The 23,158-nt window shown below is 41.1% G+C and overlaps 1 protein-coding gene across 3 annotated transcripts in view; it reads right to left on the bottom strand.

Annotated features, from left to right (window-relative positions):
• Positions 1–23,158, bottom strand: part of adamts17 (ADAM metallopeptidase with thrombospondin type 1 motif, 17) — a 118,671-nt gene that overhangs the window by 91,132 nt on the left and 4,381 nt on the right. For 2 of the 3 annotated variants that reach the window (XM_051379985.1, XM_051379986.1), the window contains exons 3-4: positions 17,005–17,176; positions 226–398 (exon numbers count right to left, since the gene is read on the bottom strand). In XM_051379985.1, coding sequence (XP_051235945.1) covers positions 226–398; positions 17,005–17,176 — 345 coding nt within the window. Of the gene's footprint in view, positions 1–225; positions 399–17,004; positions 17,177–23,158 lie in introns of those variants that run through there. The other variant, XM_051379987.1, reaches the window with a different exon arrangement.

Below are 23,158 nucleotides of genomic sequence, written 5' to 3'. Positions count from 1 at the left end.
GTGTCAGTGCGTAACATGTTTGACACAATTGCTTCTGGCTCTGGGCATCAATCTCAGGAAGGCTGGTAATCTGGTGTGGTAATGCCATCAAGACAAAGATAATGAACCAGTCAACCCTACAAAGGACCAGGGTCAGTACATGGCACCTTAACAATCACTAACAACCAGGTATACAGTATATTGAACACTAACTCAACTGTTGTATTTAAATTCTGTGATTCTTACCATGTTCATGACAGTCAGTAGGAACCTCTGCGCCGCCTCTGCACCATGGTACTGCACCATATCGGAGTCCGCCACCACCACCGTCTCCACAGTGTATGCTTCGTGCAGGCGAATGGCATTTCTCTTCCCGCGACCCTCCTCGCCCACTTTTGACATCTTCTCCTTCTTCTTCCCTACCACGAACAGACACACACACACACACACACACACACACACACACACACACACACACACACACACACACACACACACACACACACACACACACACACACACACACACACACACACACACACACACACGAAGACCATGGTTATAAACACTACACCAGTGGGACTCCCATTGCTGTGACTGAGTAGCTCACATATAGTGTGTGCATGTATGTGTATCGAGTATTTCTAGAAATCAATGTCAGTTAACTTCAAGTGGGTGAGTTGGACAATCACAAAGCAGTCAATCAGGAGGATTTTTTTATTTCACTATGATTATAGCATCAGTTAATTGCAGGCAAACCAATACACGCAGAAGACAAATGACATACTCTCATAGTATGTTGTACTAATACATAGTTTGCTTAATCTGCTGTTAACCAGGTATGTCAGTTATCTAGACAGAGTAGCCTGTGTGCCAGAAAGTGACCATGTTTTTTCACAAAACGTTTCACAAAGTTTATGAAGTTACCCCCCAACTCAAAACCTCCAAAAACTGCAATTTTGAGAGTCTGGAGACTTTTACATGTTTACCACTAGTAATGACTGGTCTTTTAGAAGGATGTGTGTTTTACAAAAAGATACAGTATTTTATCTGGAATTTAGCTCTTTCCCAGTCTCCCCAAACACATGATCAGCATTAGAGTGTACCTTTTTGATTGCACTTAATAGGCCATTGGTGTGTTATGTTATTAGTGTTAACTTTACAGGTTTCCTAGCCCCTGCAATCTACATTGTCACGTGGAATGAAAGGTTCGTAATAACAGTGAGTACAAATTATTTTTTGTGAAACTGATGATGCACCTTGAGTCGATATTTAAAAGTTGCAATCTCTTTACTACTGTTTATTGTTGCACTATTGGTAGCCAGCCACTTATCATCATGGACCTCCAGGCTTGATATTTGAAGAGAATGGCAACAGAAAGGAGAAGAACCAATGGCTCTATAATGGCTCGGAGCTAAGGCTACACTGTAGGACCTGGCTGTGGGGTTTCTTAGTGCTGCAGACCCCAAATGGTTTGCATTTCAACAAATACCACAAATTGCTCAACAATCAGAATAACCATGACAACAAGCACTGCACTTAGGCAGTTGTATATCTTCAGTGAATCTTCATCAGAAACAACACCACTACTAAAACCACTGTGCTGTGTGGGGCAGGGAATGGAACTTCAGTACATTCTGAGTACCAACCAATTTGTGTCTGTAATGCCAAGAATAAAAAAACATCAAGTACTGAAAATGACCCTTCTTCTGTAACATAAATTTACCCCACAACAGTGCAAGCTGTCCCAGTCCATAGGTGAAGAAGGAGAGAGAACAGCCCACCAGGGTGAGTAAAACTATGCGTTAAACATATTACTTAGATAGTGGGACAGCATACGAAACTTCCTTTCTGCTGTCAGCATTGGGGGGAGAGGGTTTGTACATCTGCAACCCTACTGCTAGAACAGAAAACTTCATTATCAAAGTTCTGAACGTAATTCCAGGTGATACAGAGAGAGCAACACATTATTACATCTCGCCCCTCTCTATGATGGCTAGCTTTGTCGCCTTTAATTGTGGCCATTCAAAAGATATTGTACTTTTGCCTTTTGACGTGGTCATACGACAATTTATGCCCGAGTTGCCTTGGACGAGGTGAGAGATCGCAACATTAAGAAGTTGGCTATTTGTGAAACGTTTGTCTTTTTTGATGAAATTTTAAGAAGTAAGTTTATACTCAGCAAAGACGTACTGAAAATGTTTAGTGTCAGTATCGGATAGACCCTGACAGATATGGGATTAATGAGAACGATACCGATTTTAGAGGGAAAAAATGCTCACATTATATTACCAATAAGGCAGCCAATATAGTCAATGTCTGAGCTGGAATGAAAATAGACCTTTTCTATGTGGATTCTGCAATGATATGACTATGCAAACGTAATCAAAAGGCTGCTTTCTATAACCCAAAAGATTATTATATATAAATATGTAATATATTATTTAACATGTTAAATAATTTAATAAACATTGTCAACCAATTCTAGTTGACATACAAACTGACAACATATACATATATGCCAAGATACTGGGCGGACTGTAGTATTGGAACCTGTATCAAAACATTCTAATTTCTAATGACACCCAGCACTAATAGATAACAATGTCACATGTCCATTGCCGTTACTAAACGATCTCTATGTACTTCAATATGCCATTGGTTACAAGAAAGGGCTCTTGAAATGCCTAGCTCAAACTGTGCATCAATCTACTCCTTTAACCTCCTCCTCCTCATCATTATTACTGTTGACATTGAGTCGGCTTGTTAAGACTGTTAAGAGGTTTTAACATTCCACCATGTATTTAGCTAGCTGGGGGCTCCAGTGTTAATCTAGGACTACTTACTTGAGGCGCTCAGCAGCCACCTCTGCAGATGTTCTTGCCTGGAATGAGCTTTGTATTGTCTGGCCTGGTCTAGCGTCTGTTGAGCTTGTTTCCTGGAGTGCACAAATGTGACTCATAGATTTTTTGTTCTCAGGGAACCCCTGACAGGCTTGTGATAATGCAGTGCAAGATTGAGGTCTCCCTGTAACACTGCATTATGGATTCAACCAAGACACTGACTCCCAACCTAGAGGGCCCCAATGCATTGGAAGCCAATCGGCCAGAATAATCCATGTATTGTTGCATATGTACTGTATAAAAGCCTTGCATCTCACACTTGAGTCTCTACGCCTGCCATGCTTCTTGATGGATTGGAGGCTGCAAATGTAATTGTGTGCAGTTTGCTACGGTTATTTCTTTTTATGAATCGAACATCTTTTTGCAGAGTTACTGTGTCTAGCTTACAATGTATTCGAGAAGTATTACAATTTTGTTGCATAATAAACTGTAAAATAATACTATCTGAAATCTTATCCTTGCTCCAGAAAAAAAACTGGATCTGCCTAAGCATTCTGGGGCTTGTAGGGCAAAATTTGACACACCACTGGAACCAAATTTAAGACCTTTCAAAAAACAAAATAGCCTTGAGAAACAAATGATCTGTTAGGTGTTGTTTTATTATGTTTCCTGAGAGAGAAAATATTAAATTACCAAAACAATTAATGGAGGACTTAATATTTTAAATTTGTTTGGACATAGGGTCCGACAGCAGCCTAATTTTATATGGTAAATGGCAAATGGACCTATACTTGTATAGCGCCTTTCTACTCAACTCAAAGCGCTTTTACACTACATGCCACAAACCAACTCATTCATACACATTCACACACCGATGCACAGCAACAACCTTCCGATTAGGGGACGACCCGCTCTGCCTCTGAGCCACAGCCGTGTGTATGTTGGGAGATATGGTGGAGAGAGGCAAAGCAGCAGCCACTGATAAAAAATGAGCCCAGTATTTTGAAAGCAGAAATTTGGGTACATTTTGGACTTTCTAGGAAGCACGAACTGGACAAGACGCAGGCTGTATTTAAAATCTTCCTCACAATCTGCCTCACTACGTGTAAGCCGTTTTCACCATGAGTCACTATCGTCAACTATAAAGAATTAATCAAGCTCGGAAAGCAGCCAATAATTGAGGGGCACTCTGAGAACTCTGAGAAAGGGAACAGAATCATATCTGTGTCAACAAAGTGACTTTACAGAAACAGCGAAACCTGCACTCCACAGCAAAACCAAAGCCTAGGTAATGGAGTTAATGAGCAAAGCTAGTCAAATAGCTTTTACATGTGATTCCTGGACCTGTGTCATGACTGACTCATATGTAACAATAACAGCAAAATATATTTATATGTACTAACGGTATGTGAAACAGGCACTGGTAATGAAAAGATGCAGCTTTCTATGTTATAAAAAGTTGATTTCTGAGAGCACTAAAAGGTTTAGAATTAGACAACTGAGTGTTACCAGTAGGTATGTTGGGTATTTCTTCAAGTTGTGTCAGCCTCAACCGACATCATACAGGAACCCGCGTAAGACAAAGGCCAGTGCATGTCAACTGACCACCAAGGTCTATGGGAGAACTTTATTGTCAGGCAGAGAAATACTGGATAAAGCAATAACCAGATAATGCCTTACTCAAACTTTACAATAAAGTACCACAACAACAGAAATCATGCCTGGAAGTGACCATTTATAGAAGAGACAGCTAAGAGCTACCAGGCCCATAAAAGTTCCTATAATATCCCACCCAGGCAGAAAAATGAGATTCCCCAGCAAAGATCAGAGAGCTGCTCTATGATTTGGAGGGGAAAAGCTTGTAATAAGAAAGGAGAGAGGATGTGTTGACTCACACAGAGACAAATAACACAGTGCTTTGAACTGTGAAACCAACACCAGCACCACAGGGGAAAAATGGCTCTGCCTGCTCAGTACTTTGTGGGAGAACATTGCCTCATACAGTGACTGGACTGCTGCTGTTGCTCAGGCCTGAAGTAATTACTGGTGTTTAGAGATTCTCAGATGACAGTCACAAAGCAAACCACCACTAATGTAAGAAAAACAGTATTTTTTGCTTATTCAACATAAAGACCCTGTCTTTACATAACCTGCATTGCTTGTAGAACAACTATGGATTTATATCATGATGATGATTTAATCAATGTCTGCCTACACGAGTCAACACTATTGCACAAAAAAAAAAAAAAAAAAGGGTAGATTGTGATGGAAGGGGTTTACTTTCTACTGCTGTGCGTCCCCCAGGGATTTTTAGTGTACAGTCATTTATACTGACCCAAAACGTTCTAAAATTCTGAGAAAGGAACTGTCCAATGTTTTGGGAAATCAATTTGTTTGCTGTCCTGACAGTCACATTAGAAGACTGATTTAATTTCATCTCTGTGTGTCCAGTACAGAGATGGAGCCAGGACTTGTCAGAATCAGAATCAGCTTCTCTGGCCAAGGACGGAATTTGAGTTCTTTTCATTGCTCTCTCTCAGAAATAGACATAACGGCCAAGAACAAGGACATTAAATACAGGTAAAGAATAGACATGACTATTATGTACACAAGTTTAAACAAAATAAAAATAAAATAAAAAAATAAAAAAAAATAATAATAATAAATATATATATCTCAGGTACATAGCGTAACTAGCTAACTAGCCTTAACCTAACCAAGTCGTTTTGTTTTCTAAACCTAAACAAACTGCAACCTCAGCAAGTTTTAGTTTGAAAGTGTGACTCGACATTGCATATTTATTATTGCCAACTTGACCATGGAACGAGACCGTGTTAAAAACATGACCTCGGAGTAAGCACGTGCTGAATACGTGCCACTGCCACAGTCTGCCATAATACTGGGTTGTGTGACGACACATCAGCTTGACCAATCAGGATCGAAACCACCACCACAACCACACAGTCTAGTGAGCGACACTGTGGGGAACAAGTGAAGGGACGGGAGAAAGCTAGTCAAGCTCACCAGAGTTTCAGGTTAGGCCTGTATCCAATCGAGTTAAGCTCCGCCCTGTAAGTATAGCTTGTGTGGCCATAAGGCTCAGGGGTAAATAAATCCCCTAGACGTAAAACATTTTTACCGTTTACATTTCTACTATTGCTGTGACAACAATGCAGTTCTCTCTTCTGTGTGATGGAATAAACTTCATTCAAACACCTTAAATGAAAAACAGCAAATGCTGCAACTAGATGAAAAAGTGAATTGGCTCCAGTAGGTATTTTCAGAGGGAAACCCTTGTGATCCGTCCAACTCTTATCTCCTCAGGAGTAGAGGTAAGGTGCTCCTGACTTGGTCCCCAGCCAAGAAGGAAGCAGATGCCTGAGCTCCACTGTTGCTTTAACTTCCTTTGCGCTTTTCCCGTTGACTGGGTGACAGTCTCAGATTCCATTCATGAAGGAGGAATTTCATTACCGGAGACAGGACAGAACAAGCCACCACAGTAAGAATTAAAAAGTCTCCTAGTTCAGTGGTCAGGAGCAGCAAGTAAAGGACTGAATGTATTATTTTTCCACAATTGATACTTTTGTGAAAGAGAAACTCCAACCCTGCACTGACCATGCTACACACACATGCAGAGGAACTTGGAAGGTTTAAGCGAGCCTAAATTCAGAATTTTCTTGGAGCAACTAAAATGTTGAATGGCTAACCTACAAAGAGAAAACAAAGAGAAGATGATTTAGGAGGGTGTTACGGCATTTTTTAGATTCTCTTGCAGTGTGGATCAGACCACATGCCTTACTATCGCAGGCTGACTGATAGATCACCATCGCCCCAGCAGTGATCATCATCTGGGTCTCAACCTGTTAAGAGTGCAGTCGTGAGATGCTGGATTCAATAAGGGCTTGGATAGGACGTTTCAATCCACATTCCCTCGCCATGCAGACCTGTGGCTTGTTTTCTTCAGTGTGCACTCCATAACTTCAGTATACTATCTTGACAAACTATTTCTTTGGCCACCACTGCCAACCCCATTCTTTCACCTTTTCATTCACCACTTATCAGTTCCTATTCACTAATCATCCAGAACCACAAATCCCCAACCTATCCTCTTTGACCCTTCTTTCACCTTTCCCCAGACACACCAACTGTTAACTCCATCTCTGCTCTGGGATTCTTTGTGGTTACCCAGCCGCTCAGCTTTCACATTAGTAATGTTGTTCCGTACCAAAGTACACTTGCATAGTCATCTACGCCGCATTTATGTAGAAAAGCCTGTCAATCACAAGGTAGGATAGCAATGTCACATTTTAAATAGTGGCCCTCTTCCGTACTTTGGCACAGTTGTTTTCACACCTGATGGAAACCGTACTCAGATACACATGAACCGCACTCAAGACCACTGGTTCAAGTGGATAGTGTATCGGTTTGTTGATCCACACCCGGGTGCTGTACACAGTGTTGGGGTTAAGTATACTTGGATCCAGGCCGGGTCCCTGATGTGAAAGCTTACTTAAAGTCATTCACTTCAGATATGATTGTAGAACTACAAAAAGCTAAACTGGCTGTCTATTCCCTATTTCACATGAGATGATTCTTTAATTCTACAAATGAGTGAATACATTTGCTGTAATGATGGGTTTAAATTAACAGATTTATTTCCCAGCCTGACATTAGCTAAATTGTACTAAATATGTTGGTATCTAGATCCAGTATTTTTATTTATGATATGCAGAATATTACCTTAAATAAAATATGACATAAGCTGACACAAAAGATTTATTGTTGTTTTAGCCTCTCAGAGCTCTGATATACTTGTTCACATAAGGACTTATAGCAAATACATTCATTGTATATGGATCCTTGCAGCTATGAATGTACACACAATCCATGTTGTAGCTCAAACCCAGAGAACATGAAGATCTCAGTGTTATCAAAGATAGGGCTACTCTAAATATGAGTGAATGACATGCAACTTTTTAGTACAAGTTGCTGCTGGCTCTGTTGACATGACCGTCACCTTTCATGTCTATAGTCTGTAGCAAAATATTAAATATTAAATCTACTGACAGGCCAAATGGATGGATGTAAATAAAATAAATGGGTGTGAATTGAACTTATGTGTGGACTGTGACTTCCTTTCTAAGGGTAAATCTGGACCATGAGAGTAGAACCGTTGGCGACACCTGACCTAGATTACGGCCATTTAATGGAATGGTGTATCCATAATAAACATGGATGGCCCTATTTGAAGGAGAGTTCACAGTGGTGGGAATTAACTTTAGGACGTATGTTACTGAAGTCAATGACAACAATGCTCTTTATCCATAAGAGCAACAAAAGGAGGTATGATAAATGTATCAAACCACCTGTTGAACAAGCAGAACACAGACTTCGGCCACTGTGCCCACAGTAACTTGCTGTACCCTCTTAATCTACAACCAGTTTGTTTTCCACGACCATACAGAGATCATAACACTAAAGTGCTGCAACTATCCTCCAAAGCTAAGGACTTTTATTTTTTATTTTTTATATATTTTGGGGGCTTTTTGCCTTTATTAAATAGGACAGCTGAAGAGAGAAAGGGAGAGAGAGGGGGGATGACACGCAGCAAAGGGCCACAGGTTGAATTTGAACCCATGGCCGCCACTGCAAGGCCTAAGCCTTACATGGGCCGCAAATGCAATACAATACTGCACAAACATGCAGAATACTGACCTATCTGAGGTCAAGGTAAACACTGTGGATGGCTGGGTGTAATGGCACTGTGTTCGGGTACAGCACCTCTCAAACCAGAGGCTGAAGATGTGTCAACACCTGACAGACCTCCCCTGCTGCTATCGGAAGGCATGTCTAAGACTCGATTTCCTGTGAAATATTAACAACTGTCCTTGGAACAGTGGCTGCTTACACTGAATGAAGTGCCACCTTGAAAATAGGGCCCTACTTCTTTAATTTTATTATTTTTCAACTCACAGCTGTTCTCCAGGAGTGACACCTCTCTCTTACGCACAAGAAGCCAAATATCTTGGCATTGTGACCATTTCCATAAATGTTCTGTTATGTCTGAAAATGCTGGAAGAAACGTTTCAGTAACCTACGTCTGAATGACAAAAAGGCATTTCTTTAACTGACAGATCAAGCCAGGAATGTTACACACTCCAAATACTGCGCGAAAAGGGCGTTCTATCTCTGCAACACTGACAGTCCCCTCTACCTATTGTTATGCATGTGTGTACTAGAGCTGCAACAATTAATTGATAAGTTGTCATCTATTAAATTAATTGGCAACTATTGATAGTCAATTAATATTTTTTTATAATTTGTATCCTTTTTTATTTTCTGATTTCAGCTTCAAATCTGAATATTTTCTGCTTTCTTTAGTCCTCTGACAGTAAACTGGATCTCTTTGGATTGTGGACAAAACAAGACATTTGAGGATGTCACGTTGAGCTTTGGGAAACCGTGATAATATATAATCAGACATTTTCTGGACCCAACAACTAATTGATTAATTGTTTTCAGTCATTTTCTTTGGAGAAAATCCAGATTCTCTGATTTCAGCTTCTCAAATGTGAATATTTTCTGCTTTCATTAGTCCTCTGTGACAGTGAACTGAATATCTTTGGACAAAACAAGACATTTGAGGACGTCACCTTGGGCTTTGGGAAATAGCGATCAACATCAACAATTTTCTGCCATTTTATGGAGCAAAGTAATTGACTTATGGATTGTATTATGACAGACTAAACAATAATGAAATTGATTAATCTAAAATTTGCATTTTTTAACAGCGTAACTTATCCTGAAGATTCACACATATGACATGCTAAAGCTTAGATGTGCAGTGACTCAGACATAAGACTGTAAATGAAGGGAGTGAAAACTGAGTGAAAGCAGCTGAGGTTGGGTTAAAGGTCCCGTGGAGTTTTGTTGTAAACAAACAAAAGTTATGTTTACTTTCAGCGTTACTCACCAAATTGCATAATGTGTGTGCTCTAACAAATGTGTTCAATGCATCTCCTTCCTCGTAAAACATTTGCTGAGCCGACTTTTGAGATATTAAGTCCATCTCATCTCTCTTTATTTGTTTGCACGTGCCATAAAAAAAAAAAAAAAAAAAACATACTTCTGTATAACCAACAGGTAAAGCGCACAAACTGCTCAGTCACTCTTCATCCTCCTCCAGGCTCTTATGCAATATGACACAGTTACCTCCGTCCAAGCAGACTGAACTACTGCTGTACAAAGAATGCATGGGAGAGGGAGGGCGGGAGACAGAGAGAGTCATGTTGTGAATTCCTCTGGACGTGGAGCTGATTCTTAATGGATATAAAGTCTGCCTCAGTTTGTATCTTTCTCCAGAGACCATGTGGTTTTGGGAAGGAAATGGAAGCTTTGGTAAAAAGGGAGAGGAGGGGAGAGGAGAAGAGAGGAGAGGAGGACTGACTGAGTCCAGGCAGACATGAATGCAAAGGAAAGAATTTATAATCTGGCACTTCCCTTCATCCATCTAACCTCAGGACCCCAGAAGCATACATACATACAGTACATACATTTAGTTGAATCATCTAACCACCTCTGTCTCTCTAGAGCTGGAGACCCCATCCTCCCATTAAACACTATGCTGCCACTACTTTCAGAGCTGGGTCTGGGGGCCACCCATTGCCGACGGGAAAGTCAGATATCCTTGAAGGGGTTCCAAGACGTTCCCTGGCAGAATAGGGAATAGTTTAACTTCACTATGATTTCACTCAGTAGAAATGATGTCAATTAGAGGCTGGAGAAAGTTCCACAAGTCATTCAACATCAGCAGACATCTTCCCATAGAGCCGAATGGGAGTGTATAATGTGAAGCTTTTTGGGACTGTGTGCAATGAAAACATATGAAAAAACCCAGCTCAACCTTTGTGCAATGGCTGAAAACAAACGGACAGAAGAGCTGCAGCCCGGTGTGCACGGCTCTGCAGGTTTTTCTTCTTTCCTTCTAAAGAGGAGGTTTCACTTATTGTGTATGCCCCAGTTATGAACATATGGAAAGAATTTATTTATACAGGTTGTCAAAAGTGCTGGTGGTCTGTAGCCCCGCTGGTGTTATGTAACTTTGGGGGTGCAGCTCAGTTCTCAAGGTCTAGCTGCCCTGCTTAATGACTGTGCACGGGGGAAATGTGGAGAACGTCTGAGAGAAGTTTTAATTGTCTGCAAGCTAACAGAATGATAACACCAGACAGGTCAGGCGCAGCACAGTCACTGTCTTTGCAGCTGGACAGCTTGTGTCTTTCTGCTTAAAGCAACATTATGTAACTTTTCCACCTTAAAATAACAGATTCAGAATCATTTTGATGCTACAATAAGTTGCAATATGGTGAATGGCGCCTCTGTCATTCCCAACTGTTCTTGCACTGTGTAACTTTTAGTTCTGGGACGGGACCAGTGTGTAACATTTTATGGCACTATTTTTGGTGAAACTAGATCATATTTTATGGAAAAAATTATTTCTGGTTTTCCCCATGTCCTCCAGCTACTCCGCATCAACTCTCTGTGATATACAGAGTTCCTGACGGACAGTAAGATGAAGATAGAAGATATATACTTTACACACACATCATGCACTTGTGGACATGCAACAGGGAGAGAGGTGGTGGAGTGATTGGCTCGCTACGTTAACGGCGCCCATGAGCAGTTTCTTGGGGTTAGGTTGCCTTGCTCAAGGGCAAAGGTCGAGCTGGGTTTTTTCATTGCCCAGGAGGTGAAATTGGCACCTCTCCAGCTACCAGTCCACACTCCATATTTTGGTCTGTGGGATTTGAACCGGCGACCCTCCAGTTCCCAAGCCTAGTCCCTACACACTGAGCTACTGCCGCCCCAAGTAAAGTAACTGCTGCTGCGGTTAGCTTATGCTGACATGGGGTGATCCATTAGCCTAATTTATCACGGAAATGATTACAGGTCCAGTGTGTAGGATTTAGAGGCATCTAACGATGAAGATTCAGATTGCAACTAACTGAACACCACTTGCATCGGTATTTGACGACCTGGGAATGAGAACATGCTGTTAAGTGTGTAGGAGAATCCCTGTTGGCAGCAAAATTGGCAAAAACGCAAAAAGGTCTGTTATTGGGTTACCGTAGAAACACGGCGGTTCCTGGTGGATCATGGAAGGTGACCCGCAGCGTCTGTAGATAAAAACGGCTCATTCTAAAGGTAACAAAACAATTTCTCTATTTGGGTGATAATACACTAATGAAAACATACCTATGAATATTATATTCCATTTCTTAGTTAAAAGGTCCAGAGTGGAACATTTAGAAAGATCTATAGGAAGAAATGGAAACCAAATCAAACAATGGCTCTAAATAGGGTCGTTCGTGTTTTTCTCACGCTCTGCAACCGCCATAGTTTCTGCTTCGCGCTTAGAAGGGTGAAGTGAGGAAGCTGCTAAAATGACACTGTTAGATGCCACTAAATCCTACACTGTGGACCTTTAAGTAAATCTCTTGCATGGACTATCTACTTATCATATTCCCTGAGCCAGTTTGTGACATACAACCAAAGTCTGATCTGATGGCCACTGAGCAGCTCCACTGAAGCTTGGAGGTTAAAGGAAAACTAAAATGAATTTCAACTAGTAAACTATGAAGGCTTTTACTCTCAAGTCTGCTGTTCACACATCCCCCATTCATTTAGGCATTACATTTGTTATGCCACTCAATGGGGTTATGGGGGGGTTGTATCGCATGGAAAAGTAAGGTCAATGCATACTCTCCTCAGGATAGTATGCAGTTATGTACATTAACTAGCTAACCTGGTAACTGTTAATACACTGTGCATTTTATAAGCTGAGCACTTGTCTTCATAATGACCCCTGATCTCCACCAGGTCTTTGCTTTTATGTGTTTTTGAGTGTCATAGGAAGCTTCAATTTACATTATTTACAAACTATTATCATTATGCCTTGAATTCCCTATAAAGAATTGGGGGGTGGTCACGAAGATGACCCGTAAAATTGGAAATGTTGCCCCTTTTCACAGTGATTTTCTTTCTGTATGTTCTGCAGACAGGGTGACCATCCTCAAAAGTTTCCCTCAGCACAAAAAAACAATCCTTCTCTTAGAGGGCAAAGAAGTCTCTGCAGCTCTGTCTCTGGCTTCCACCATGCTTCCATTGATGCAAAACAAACCCAACCTGCGTCTGGGAGACTGTTGCTAACTTTGGTTGATGCTGGAAAGTATTTACAGCAGACCTTCAAAGTATTGCAATCAAATGCGGTTTTTAGGTAGGCAGAGTTGGCAAACCCAGTGCATCTCAGGTACTCAGATACTATTGAGGGTCAGCTACGATGTGCAATTGGAAGATCATAGCTGAAGGAACTAACTAGGCTAATGTACTACTAGGAGTTTGTAACAGTCTATGAAACAGTCTCGATTAAATACTGATGCATTATATACCTACATAAAAAATACCACCACCAGAGAGAAGATTGGCTATTTCTGGAGGCTATAGCTATTCTTTATGCCTGCTAACTGGTGGGATTCCCTTTGAAATCAATGAAACAAGGTGATAGAAACACTTTTGTCCAGAGGGGTCGCCAGAATCAACACAAAATGAGTTCCTTGTAGGGGCTTTAAGACATCAGTATGCTTTAACCGAAGCACTTGCTGGATCCTTGAACCCCCCCCACTCCCACTGCAAGTTTCCAACATCAGAATCTGAGCACCTGTGTCCAACATTTTCTGTAACTTTCCAAAGTCATCCAATATTAACTACTTTAGTGATAGGCCAGGTGTTTGGAGGTGAGAAAGCAGGCAGGGTTTGGACTTCTCCATTAAGCTCTTTATTTTTCATACAACTACTTTTCAAATTTTCTACATGAGTGCAACACCATGAATGCCTTCAAGGACATATTTTAGTCTTTTTCATAGAAGACATTTTGACATATATGAGGAAAAGCACAGGTATGAATAATAAAATGAAAGATGGCTGAATTCCAAAAGAAAATTATATTTTTCTTAGGAATGTGGTCACGCGGTACAGAATGAATATCTGAAATATCTAAAAGTCCAGATACAGATCAGCCCTACCTGTCAGCTGACTTCACATTTAGGTTACTGGCTTGTATCAGAATTATTATTTTATTTCCATTGTGGCTCTGCCTCAGAGAAAAGCCTGTAAAGCTAAAGCAGATATCTACTGAGAAGTTAGTGAAGCAAGAAGACCTGCAGCAAACTTTTAATTTGAGTTTCTGGCTGTGTGATGAAGTTCTTTGGCTTCACTCACTGATTCTGCCTCCAGAACGGCTCTCTGCTCAGAGAAATGTTTGGATAACTAGAACTTCAATCTGCAACCATTTAAACTTTTCCATGACTTCCCAAGCTGGCCATTAGTGCTTTTGACTGGACCCTGTGTTCAGGTGTGTACCACACTACAAAAACTGCCATATTCAAAAAAAAAAAAAAAACCCTCACTGTGAATTCCTCCCACTGCAAAAATCTATGATCTTGGCAAAGAGACGCCGAGGGTTAGGAAAATATGCACATTATTAATGTAAACGAGCAGAGAGAGTTTGCTCTGTGTTTGATAGCGTTAACAGCGAGGGGCTCAGCAGGTTCCAACATGAACTTTGCAGAGAGGAGATACACATTAAATAAGGAAACATCTGCATTCCACACAGCCTCTCTTACAACACGCTGGAGCTGAATGAACATCAAAGCATATCAGATAGCAGTAAATGTTGCTCTGAAACCTATGATTTATTAGCACTGCTTCCCCGGGATGTTCAACTGGCCCATTTCAGCCGGGAGGGCGGAGAGGCAGGCAGCAGTTCATTCACACAGCGCACTGCAAGCGCGTCGCTGCAGAGGCATTTGGAGGATGTTTTCAGGGTTTTTGAGGTGAGCGTGAGGAACATTAACCAGATTCTGAAAAATCACACCAACCCTATCCACTGTAATTTGACCAAATGTATGAAGCAATGTTTCTGCCAAAAACAGTTCAGGATAAAAATCCCTACTTGTATTAGCAAAGTACAATTTGTACAGGAGTAAGACCCAGTGGATCAAGAGAGAAAGTGTGCAGTGTTTTTAAAATCAGGACTGAGGAAAGTTAAACTGAGTTGTCAAAATGGAAAACAAGAGCATGGCTGCGGTTCAATGGTTCAACGAGAGCATTTTTGTCAAACAACTTACCTATCAGACAGACAATCAGACAGGTTGGAAACCAACCAACAGTTCATCTCAATGATCTAAACCACTAAATCCACCATCTAAACTATGCCACATGTACCAATTAAAAAAAATATTTAAAAACCACTCCACCAGCGCTTTTACACTACATGCCACATTCACCCTTTCACAAACATTCACATAGTGAAGCCCATCAAACAGAAACAAACTCATTCATACAGATTCACACAGCGATGCACAGCATCAGGAGCAATTCAGGGTTCAGTGTCTTGCGGAAGGAGCCAGGGATCGCACCAACAACCTTCCGATTAGTGGACGACCCGCTGTGCCTCTGAGCCACAGCCGTGGCTGTACTACATTAACATTTGTGCATGTAATGCATGCATATATCCATTATTAGTTACAAGCTAAAATGTGATGGCAAGATAGTAAACTGAGGTCATGAAGGAATGTATGAATGAATGAATGAATGGATGGATGGTTCAGAAACGCTGCAATCATGACTCCAAATGGGAACTACTGGGAAGAGAAGTGGTGCTTTTACACTAAATTAGCTCTGAATCATGAACTGGTTCTGTTTCAGGTTTCAACAACAGTCAAAAATAAATATATCTTCTTACATGGAATAAACTAGATGCAAGATATGGTAACAAAATCATTTTGCAATTATTTTGACAGATCATGATCATTTTTGATTTCAGATCCATTTTCATTTTCACTGAAAAAAAACAAAAGTTAAAAAGTTAAATCACAATGATGTGCTATTTGTTGAGGTCTGTACCAAACAAACATGTTTTCTTAAATCTGGAGATTTAAGATTTGTCAGGCTGTGGATTTCTGTAGCTCTACAGTACTTCATTATAATGCTGTTACACATTTTCCCCTTATCAAAAAATAGCAGTTTCTGAGTTAGATATTGCACATGGCTATTTTGCCATTTCAATAATATCTTGATTAATTGTGCATCCCTAGAATAAACCTGTCTGTAGTCTACACTACTGTATTTTAACGTTGGTCACAATGGTGGTACTTAGAGAGCCCAATATTTTCTAAACTGATAAAACGTTTGAGAAACACTGATGTGAACCAATTTATTTGGAGGTCAAATAACGCACTTGAACAGGGAAAACTGTTTTGACACAACTGCAGTAAGTACAGTAGGTCAAAGTTGAAGCAAGATGTGAGTCTGTAAACTGCGATGGATATTTACAACAGCCGGCTTGGGTATTTTTGCCATTCACCTTTGTCTTCTGTATAACCTGAAGGTTTGTTTCCAACCTGTCTGATCATCTGACTGCTCGTGTTTCTTGACCTAGCAGACTTCTTTTCAGTGAGTAACCACTTTCCCAGATCTCAGCTTGGTGAATATGTCGTTACTCCTGAGAGTAATGATAGCCAAAACTATGAAAATGAGATAACAAACTTTTTTCTTTCGTGCTCTTTGTTTGTTCTCTGATTACTGACACACACATCAATTCTTCGTTTGTACTGAAACTGAAATGCGTGTTGAGTCGGGAGGAAATGTTAAGACTGGCGACTGCTGGTGAACGTTACAAGAGAATGAGGGAGTGCATGTTTAAACACTGCACAAACTCCTACATTCATGGGATTCACAAGGGGAAGAGCGCAGCACATGAATACATGCGCACTATGTCTCATGTGTTTACAACTCATCTTTACCTTCACAAACAGTGGTTGGTAGGGAGGCACCCATTTATTGGCCAAACATTGGTATCCACAGATATCCGCCTTGTTGACTGTCATCAGCCTATCGGTGGCTGTGTTTATCTGTGGTGTCACATCAATTCTGTGCTGGCTAAATGTTAAAAAACATCTGTATTGGCTATAGGCCAAACTGTTATTTTAAACAACGGCCCAGAATTTCCCAATTGGTGCATCCCTAGTGGTTTGCATCTTTTTTAATGCCCTCAGCAAACCTTGATATCAGTGTCACTGTAACCCCATATCCTGTGCCATCCAGACCTGCTTGCCGTGTCACTCACCTTGTACAGTCCCACAGTAGTTGCGCCGATCAGCATCTGGAGCGGAGGTGGTCTTGGTGGAGCGTCGCTGTCGCAAAAGCCGGTGTTTGCGTCCGGAGAAGGACTGTGATGGGTCATTTTCATCCACCGGCTGAATGAACAGGCTGTCCTCCCCGATCTGAATAAGCCCAGTCTGTGCAGAAAACATGAACAAGATGAAAATGTGATGATTCCAAAGAGAAGAATGAGGAACAGTTTTAGATTAAAGAAAAGTAAAATTTCAAAAGCTAGGTATATTGTCAATGGAGAGTGCTCAACGTAATGAAGACAATTTTGCTGTATCTTAGGTTCTTTCTTATGATCACCAATGGATTAAAACACAGTAGTAATTCTGCCCACAGCCAGTTCATGAAAGCTTCATAAATAAAATAAGTACAAAATTTCAGAGTGCCCTGTTTGACACTGAACCAAATGTACCATTTACACTCTAGAAATGATTACAAGGCATTTTTTGTCATCTGAGATGTTCTTGGAACTGTTGCACCACATTTTGTTGTCATTTATTATCAGCGGTGAGAGCAGCACCATTTGTGTTGAGGAATGCGATTCCAGCACGAGCACAACATCTGCAAAACACTTAAAACTTAGTGTACAAGTGGGATTCAGTAACAGTTTCGGGTAGGTCTTTTCCTAGGAAAATTCTCTTCCCCACTGCCTACAGAGACCCAAGCTTCACTAACAGAAGTCAGAGGAGAAATATGTTACAGTACTACTGACATTGTTTGACTGACAAGCAAAGTCTGGGAAATGCAGCACAGAGACACCACAGATTAAGACTAATGAAAGTAACATAATGCAAAGTACGAAAGCATGCACTGTATGGTTTGCATGCTGTGTGAACAAATAGCAAAAAGGAATTCATGAAAAATTGAGACAAGCACTGGAAATGATCAAACACCAGTCTTCACCGCAGTGTGGAGCATTTCACCAATACTGTATTTTACAGCACAGTAATCTTATGCTTCAGCCCCCAGGGACTCAGTGATAGTGAGGTTTTGTTTTCGGTGTGTCAGTTCTTGACACATGTGCACTGAGATATACTCCATCCATGAGTATGTTTGTGAGGGCAGAGAACACATGCTTAGGATTCACAGCTTTGCCATCTGGCACGTCTATGAAAATCCATTCCAAGCTCCTTAACAAGCCATCCCTGCTGTTTTCTGGGACAAAAGATGGTTTCTATGGAAACATCCAGAAACCTTATGTTGAAGACAATCACCATGACCCAAGGTTATGAAAGTATCAACAGAAGCAGTGACGGGTGGACACTCAGTCGCAAAAACAATTTATGAAAGTAAATTGGAGCGATTACGAAGAAACAACAGACTGGCAGATGGAATGAAGGCGGCCAGAGAGACTAAATGTGGACGAACGTGATGCTCCGCTGACACAGAACCTCGATCAGCTGAAAACATCTAAGTTTCTAACAATACTGCAACTTGGTCAGTGGCCCAACACTTCAAAATATGACTGTAGGTATCCCTTTCGCTTCAATTCTGAACGTACAGGGCTCCGCAGTCAAGTAGGCAACAATAAATATGCAATGTCTCGTAAGACTTTCAAAATAAAGCTTGTATGGTAGACGTTGTTAAACGGTCTCAGTTTGGTTAGGTTAAGGCACAAAAACTACTTCAGTCAGGACCACTTTTGTCAAAATAACTTTTATTCCACAGCAGAATGTTACATTTGGCGATATGGCTCTGTTCTGGGACCTCCCTGCCCTTCCACATGCCTACGTGGAAAAGTTTAAGACAAGAAGAGCGGCAGCAGAGACCCCCCAGGGTACAGAACAGAGCAAGCATCGATGGCAATCAGAAAATGACATTGATTAATTAGATACAACATAAAAGGAGGAGCTGGGGTGGAGGTGGGTTGCAAAACGGCTTGTAGAGGAAACAGCAAAGATAGGCAGGCTAAAGCAGCTTAAATAAGGTGCCATGAATGATATTTGCCAATTAGATGCTTGAGGGAATCAGCTGAGCTATCAGCTGACTTTGTATGGTTTCCAATAGGAAGATTAGGAGGAATCAGCTGAGCCATCAGCTGATGTGCGTTTACAACTAGCTGTGATCAGCTGATGTAGTTGGAATTGAGAGTCGAGCTTGACTTCGTGGCCTGCCTGAACTAACGCTATGTTTAATTTGGTTGGATTCAGGAAAAGATCTCACTTACCTGACACAATTTGGTTAACTTATGTACACATAACACTTATGCAGCATAAGTGGGGATAATGTTAGGTGGTAGGTAGGTTTGTTCATGTTCTCCTGGGTTAAAGTCCTGACTTCGATGACTGGTTCCATTGTGCCTGTACAGGAGCAGTCGACGGATATGGGTTTTACAGTGGCTGATATATAATGCAGATATCATAACAAAGAAAAGTTGCGTACAATTCTATTCCATAGGACATTCAGGCATATGTTTACAGTAGGATGCATAGGGCTAGTAACTAACTTTTTCACCAACTTCCCAAAACTCACAAAAGGGAGCTTGAACATCTTCCTATAGCAAGGATGCTGGCAGATGGGTCTGAAGAAATTTTTTGTTTATTGGCCTCGTGAGCACAGACAATTTTTATTGGTCTATTACCACTGTACAGAGACCAAAACCTGTGCTATAGCCAGATATGCTACACACCTGTTTGTCAATAAATAGTTCTAGCACACTGCAGAGTACAGGAAGTCTTTCAGCATACAGGTTGGTGTGTAATCTAGGAGTAGTAATAGTAGTCAAAGAAAACTTTATAAACATAGGTTCTTCAAAAACATGTTATCCAATAAGACACTTTGTACAGTTTGGGTACCTAGTCATTTCAACACAATTACACTGTCTACATTGATCACCCCATTGCTGTGGCTGTTAGTGAATACTGCCCAGTCCCAGGTCCTGTTGTAAACTGAAGCTTTCAAACTAAGGCAAAAGAACATGTGCACTCTGCTGAGTCGGCACTACCAGGAACGGTCTCTTCTTATTCACACAGGGTACACAGAAATCACGGTTCAGTTCAGTTCAGTTCAGAAGTGCTGTATCCATGCTAAAGCATGCACTATATAGTGTAATTGCTAAAGATATTTGATAGTCAGGTCTTATAGTTTAAAACCCTGCTCTCACCACCTCCAGACACATGGCGAATCACAGTGGGATGTGTGTGGATGCTGAAATGTTGGTTCTGGAAAGTTACAGATATTGTAACTTCCATCCGACAAGCCGAAGGAGTAGGGATGGGAATCGAGAACCGGTTCCAAATTGTCCAATCCATTGGAATCGAAACATACAACAAGGAGTCATGGTGTTGAGGAAGAAACTCTTCATTTCACATTTAAGAAACTACTATAACGCTAGTTTGTTTCTACACGGTATTCAGAGTCAGAGATAACAAAACAGTTTCGTCTGCGCTGAAAACCTGTGTAGACCTGCTTTTTCAACACCAAAAATTGAAGAATCGATACTGGTTTTGGTATCAATAAAATCTTATCACTATGACATTTTATCAAGTGGTCAAGATAATCCTTTTTTCCTGAAATCAAGGCACCAATGCAAGAGCATAATGAAGAGGTTCTATCTTTCAAATCAACTCTCATGGCAAAGTCAAGTGCAAACCATTCAGCACTCTTTCTAGCACAGCAACAACAGCAACGACTAACAGAAGAGAAACGACACAATGCACAGGCAGCAGTCACAGTGCAGCCACTATGAACAGGCCTGCTCTGACTAGAGCAGTGTGGTATGCCATAAAATAGAGCAGCAACTCAGTCTGTTCCAACGTTTGCACAGACATTCCGCTCCAGGCTGAGCCCCAGGGCTGACAAATGCTGTTAGCCAGCATAATGTGGACTGGAGGATGGATTAAAGCATTTCTACAGCTCCACAAACATGGGTACATGATACTATTCATAGGCATTAGCTGGAAAGAAAGGTATATCACAACCATGAAAAGACAGCTGTGGTTGGGGGGATCTGAAGTGGTTCACAGTCCCTCTTTCCTCAGCTGGAAGAGTTTGATTTAATCTCTCGAGCGTTGCAGTGAAGGAAGTAAGAAATCTGTAAATTATACCAATACTGTGAGGAAATCTAAATACTAGAAGTAATGTCTGTTCCCATACTTTCTGTTTATTATTATGTTGAGCTGCAGTTTATTTACATGAGGAAATCATGTTGTTCTCTTCCGTAATGTGTGCTGCTGGAATGGCCCAGTTTCTCCCCATGGATAAATAAACTTCCATTTTAAACTATGTTTAAGTCTGGGATAAGGCCAAGCTTCGGCTTCAGCCACTGCTGGGGTTTGGGTTATCTGATGCCACGGCAGCAGTTTCACAAATGTGGCTTTAAGATACTACTTATAGACGCGTACAGTGAAGAAAGATGGACAGCAACCATATACACCTAGACCTACTTTAAGGATGTGAAGCTGATTCAGTACCACTGGGCTCATAGTGGGGTTGCAAGGTTTCAGCACTTATATTAATGCTGATAAAAAAGGAATTGGGTCAGGACATTTAAACTTAAGTCCGACTTAAGTTCGCAGAAATTAGGACTTGAAACTTGACTGCTGTGAAATCTGAATTATTGTGACTTGACAGTTGCCACAAAATACATAAATATGACAATTATGTTGTGGGATATTTTATTTCTTTCACCCTGGTTGTGCTAAGTTAGAATAATACTAGATCTCATCGGCTCAGACAGCAAAAAAGTATTGTATTAAAAGTATATGTATAAATGGTCTAGTGTGTAATGTTGGTGGATCTATTGTCAGTAATGGAATATAATATTCATAGGTATGTTTTCATTAGTGTATAATCACCTGAATATAAGAGTCGTTGTGAATGCACAAACCAAACACAGGCTTTTTGCGAGTTGGCCACTGTAGTTTTTCCTAAATGCTTGATTGAGATGAGGGGTTCCAGTTGGTTGCAATCTGAAATCTCACCACTAAAAATCACACCAAATCCTACACGCTGGTACTTAAAACCAATCATACCAGTCTTTGCCTTCCACTTGTGCAGTAACTTTGGTTACTGTGAAACTCGCCACAAGCACGAAAGGCCCTATCTAGAGCCAGTGCTTAGTTTGTTTGTCCTGGGCTACTGTAGAAACATGGCGGTTCAACATGGCAGCTTCCATGAAAATGGTAAATGGACTGCACTACAGCACCTTTCTAGTCTTCTTACCACTCCAAGCACTTCACCCTACATGTCACATTCACCCACATTGGGGCGGCTGTGGCTCAGAGGCAGAGCGGGTCATTCCTTAATCGGAAGGTTGTGGGTTCGATCCCCGGCTCCTGGTGCCACATGTCAAAGTATCCTTGAGCAAGATACTGAACCCCAAATTGCTCCCGATGCCGTGCATTGGTGTGTGAATGTGTATGAATGAGTTAGTTTCTGTTCGATGGACTTTGCCATCACTGAGTGAATGTGTGTGAAAGGGTGAATGTGGCACGTAGTGTAAAAGCGCTTTGAGTGGTCAGAAGACTAGAAAGGCGCTATACAAGTACAGGTCCATTTACCATTTACCCTTTCATACACTGATGGCAGAAGTATCAGGAGCAATTTGGGCTTCAGTGCTTGCACGATGACACTTGCAAATGCAGCGGGAGGAGCCGGGGATTGAACCGCACTTATGAAAACATACCTATAAATATTATATTCCATTTCTGACGATAGATCCACCTACTTGTTACATACTGGGTCTTTAACTCTACTTTGAAATAATATTTGTTCATCAAAAAGAGAAATGGGTGGAAGATGGAAAATATGTCAGATAATTCCATTGACACCATAACTGGTCATATTTCCAACTGGTATCCATTATCCTGTTGTGGTACATAAGGGAACATTAGTGCCTCTAAGTATCCTTTTCCACTGCATCCACAGATGTTGGAAGCTGTTGGATGCATTATTACAATCCAATTTGTCTACTGCCACTCCCCAGCTCTACTGATACAAAGAACGAAACCCACAGGAGGACACGGTATTGGGGGGCTTTGCTTGACCTGAGCCTCAGCCAAAAACATGACTGGCTAGTGCCATTTTGCGACCGATGACAAATGTACAGTGTGTGCGTGTGCATGTGCGTGTGTGTGCGTGTGTGTGCGTGTGTGTGCGTGTGTGTGTGT

Source organism: Dicentrarchus labrax, unplaced genomic scaffold (genome assembly GCF_905237075.1).
Source record: "Dicentrarchus labrax unplaced genomic scaffold, dlabrax2021, whole genome shotgun sequence".
NCBI classification, from domain to species: domain Eukaryota; kingdom Metazoa; phylum Chordata; class Actinopteri; family Moronidae; genus Dicentrarchus; species Dicentrarchus labrax.
Note: the sequence above shows the minus strand (reverse complement) of the source record. Positions and strands in the feature narration are given on the sequence as shown.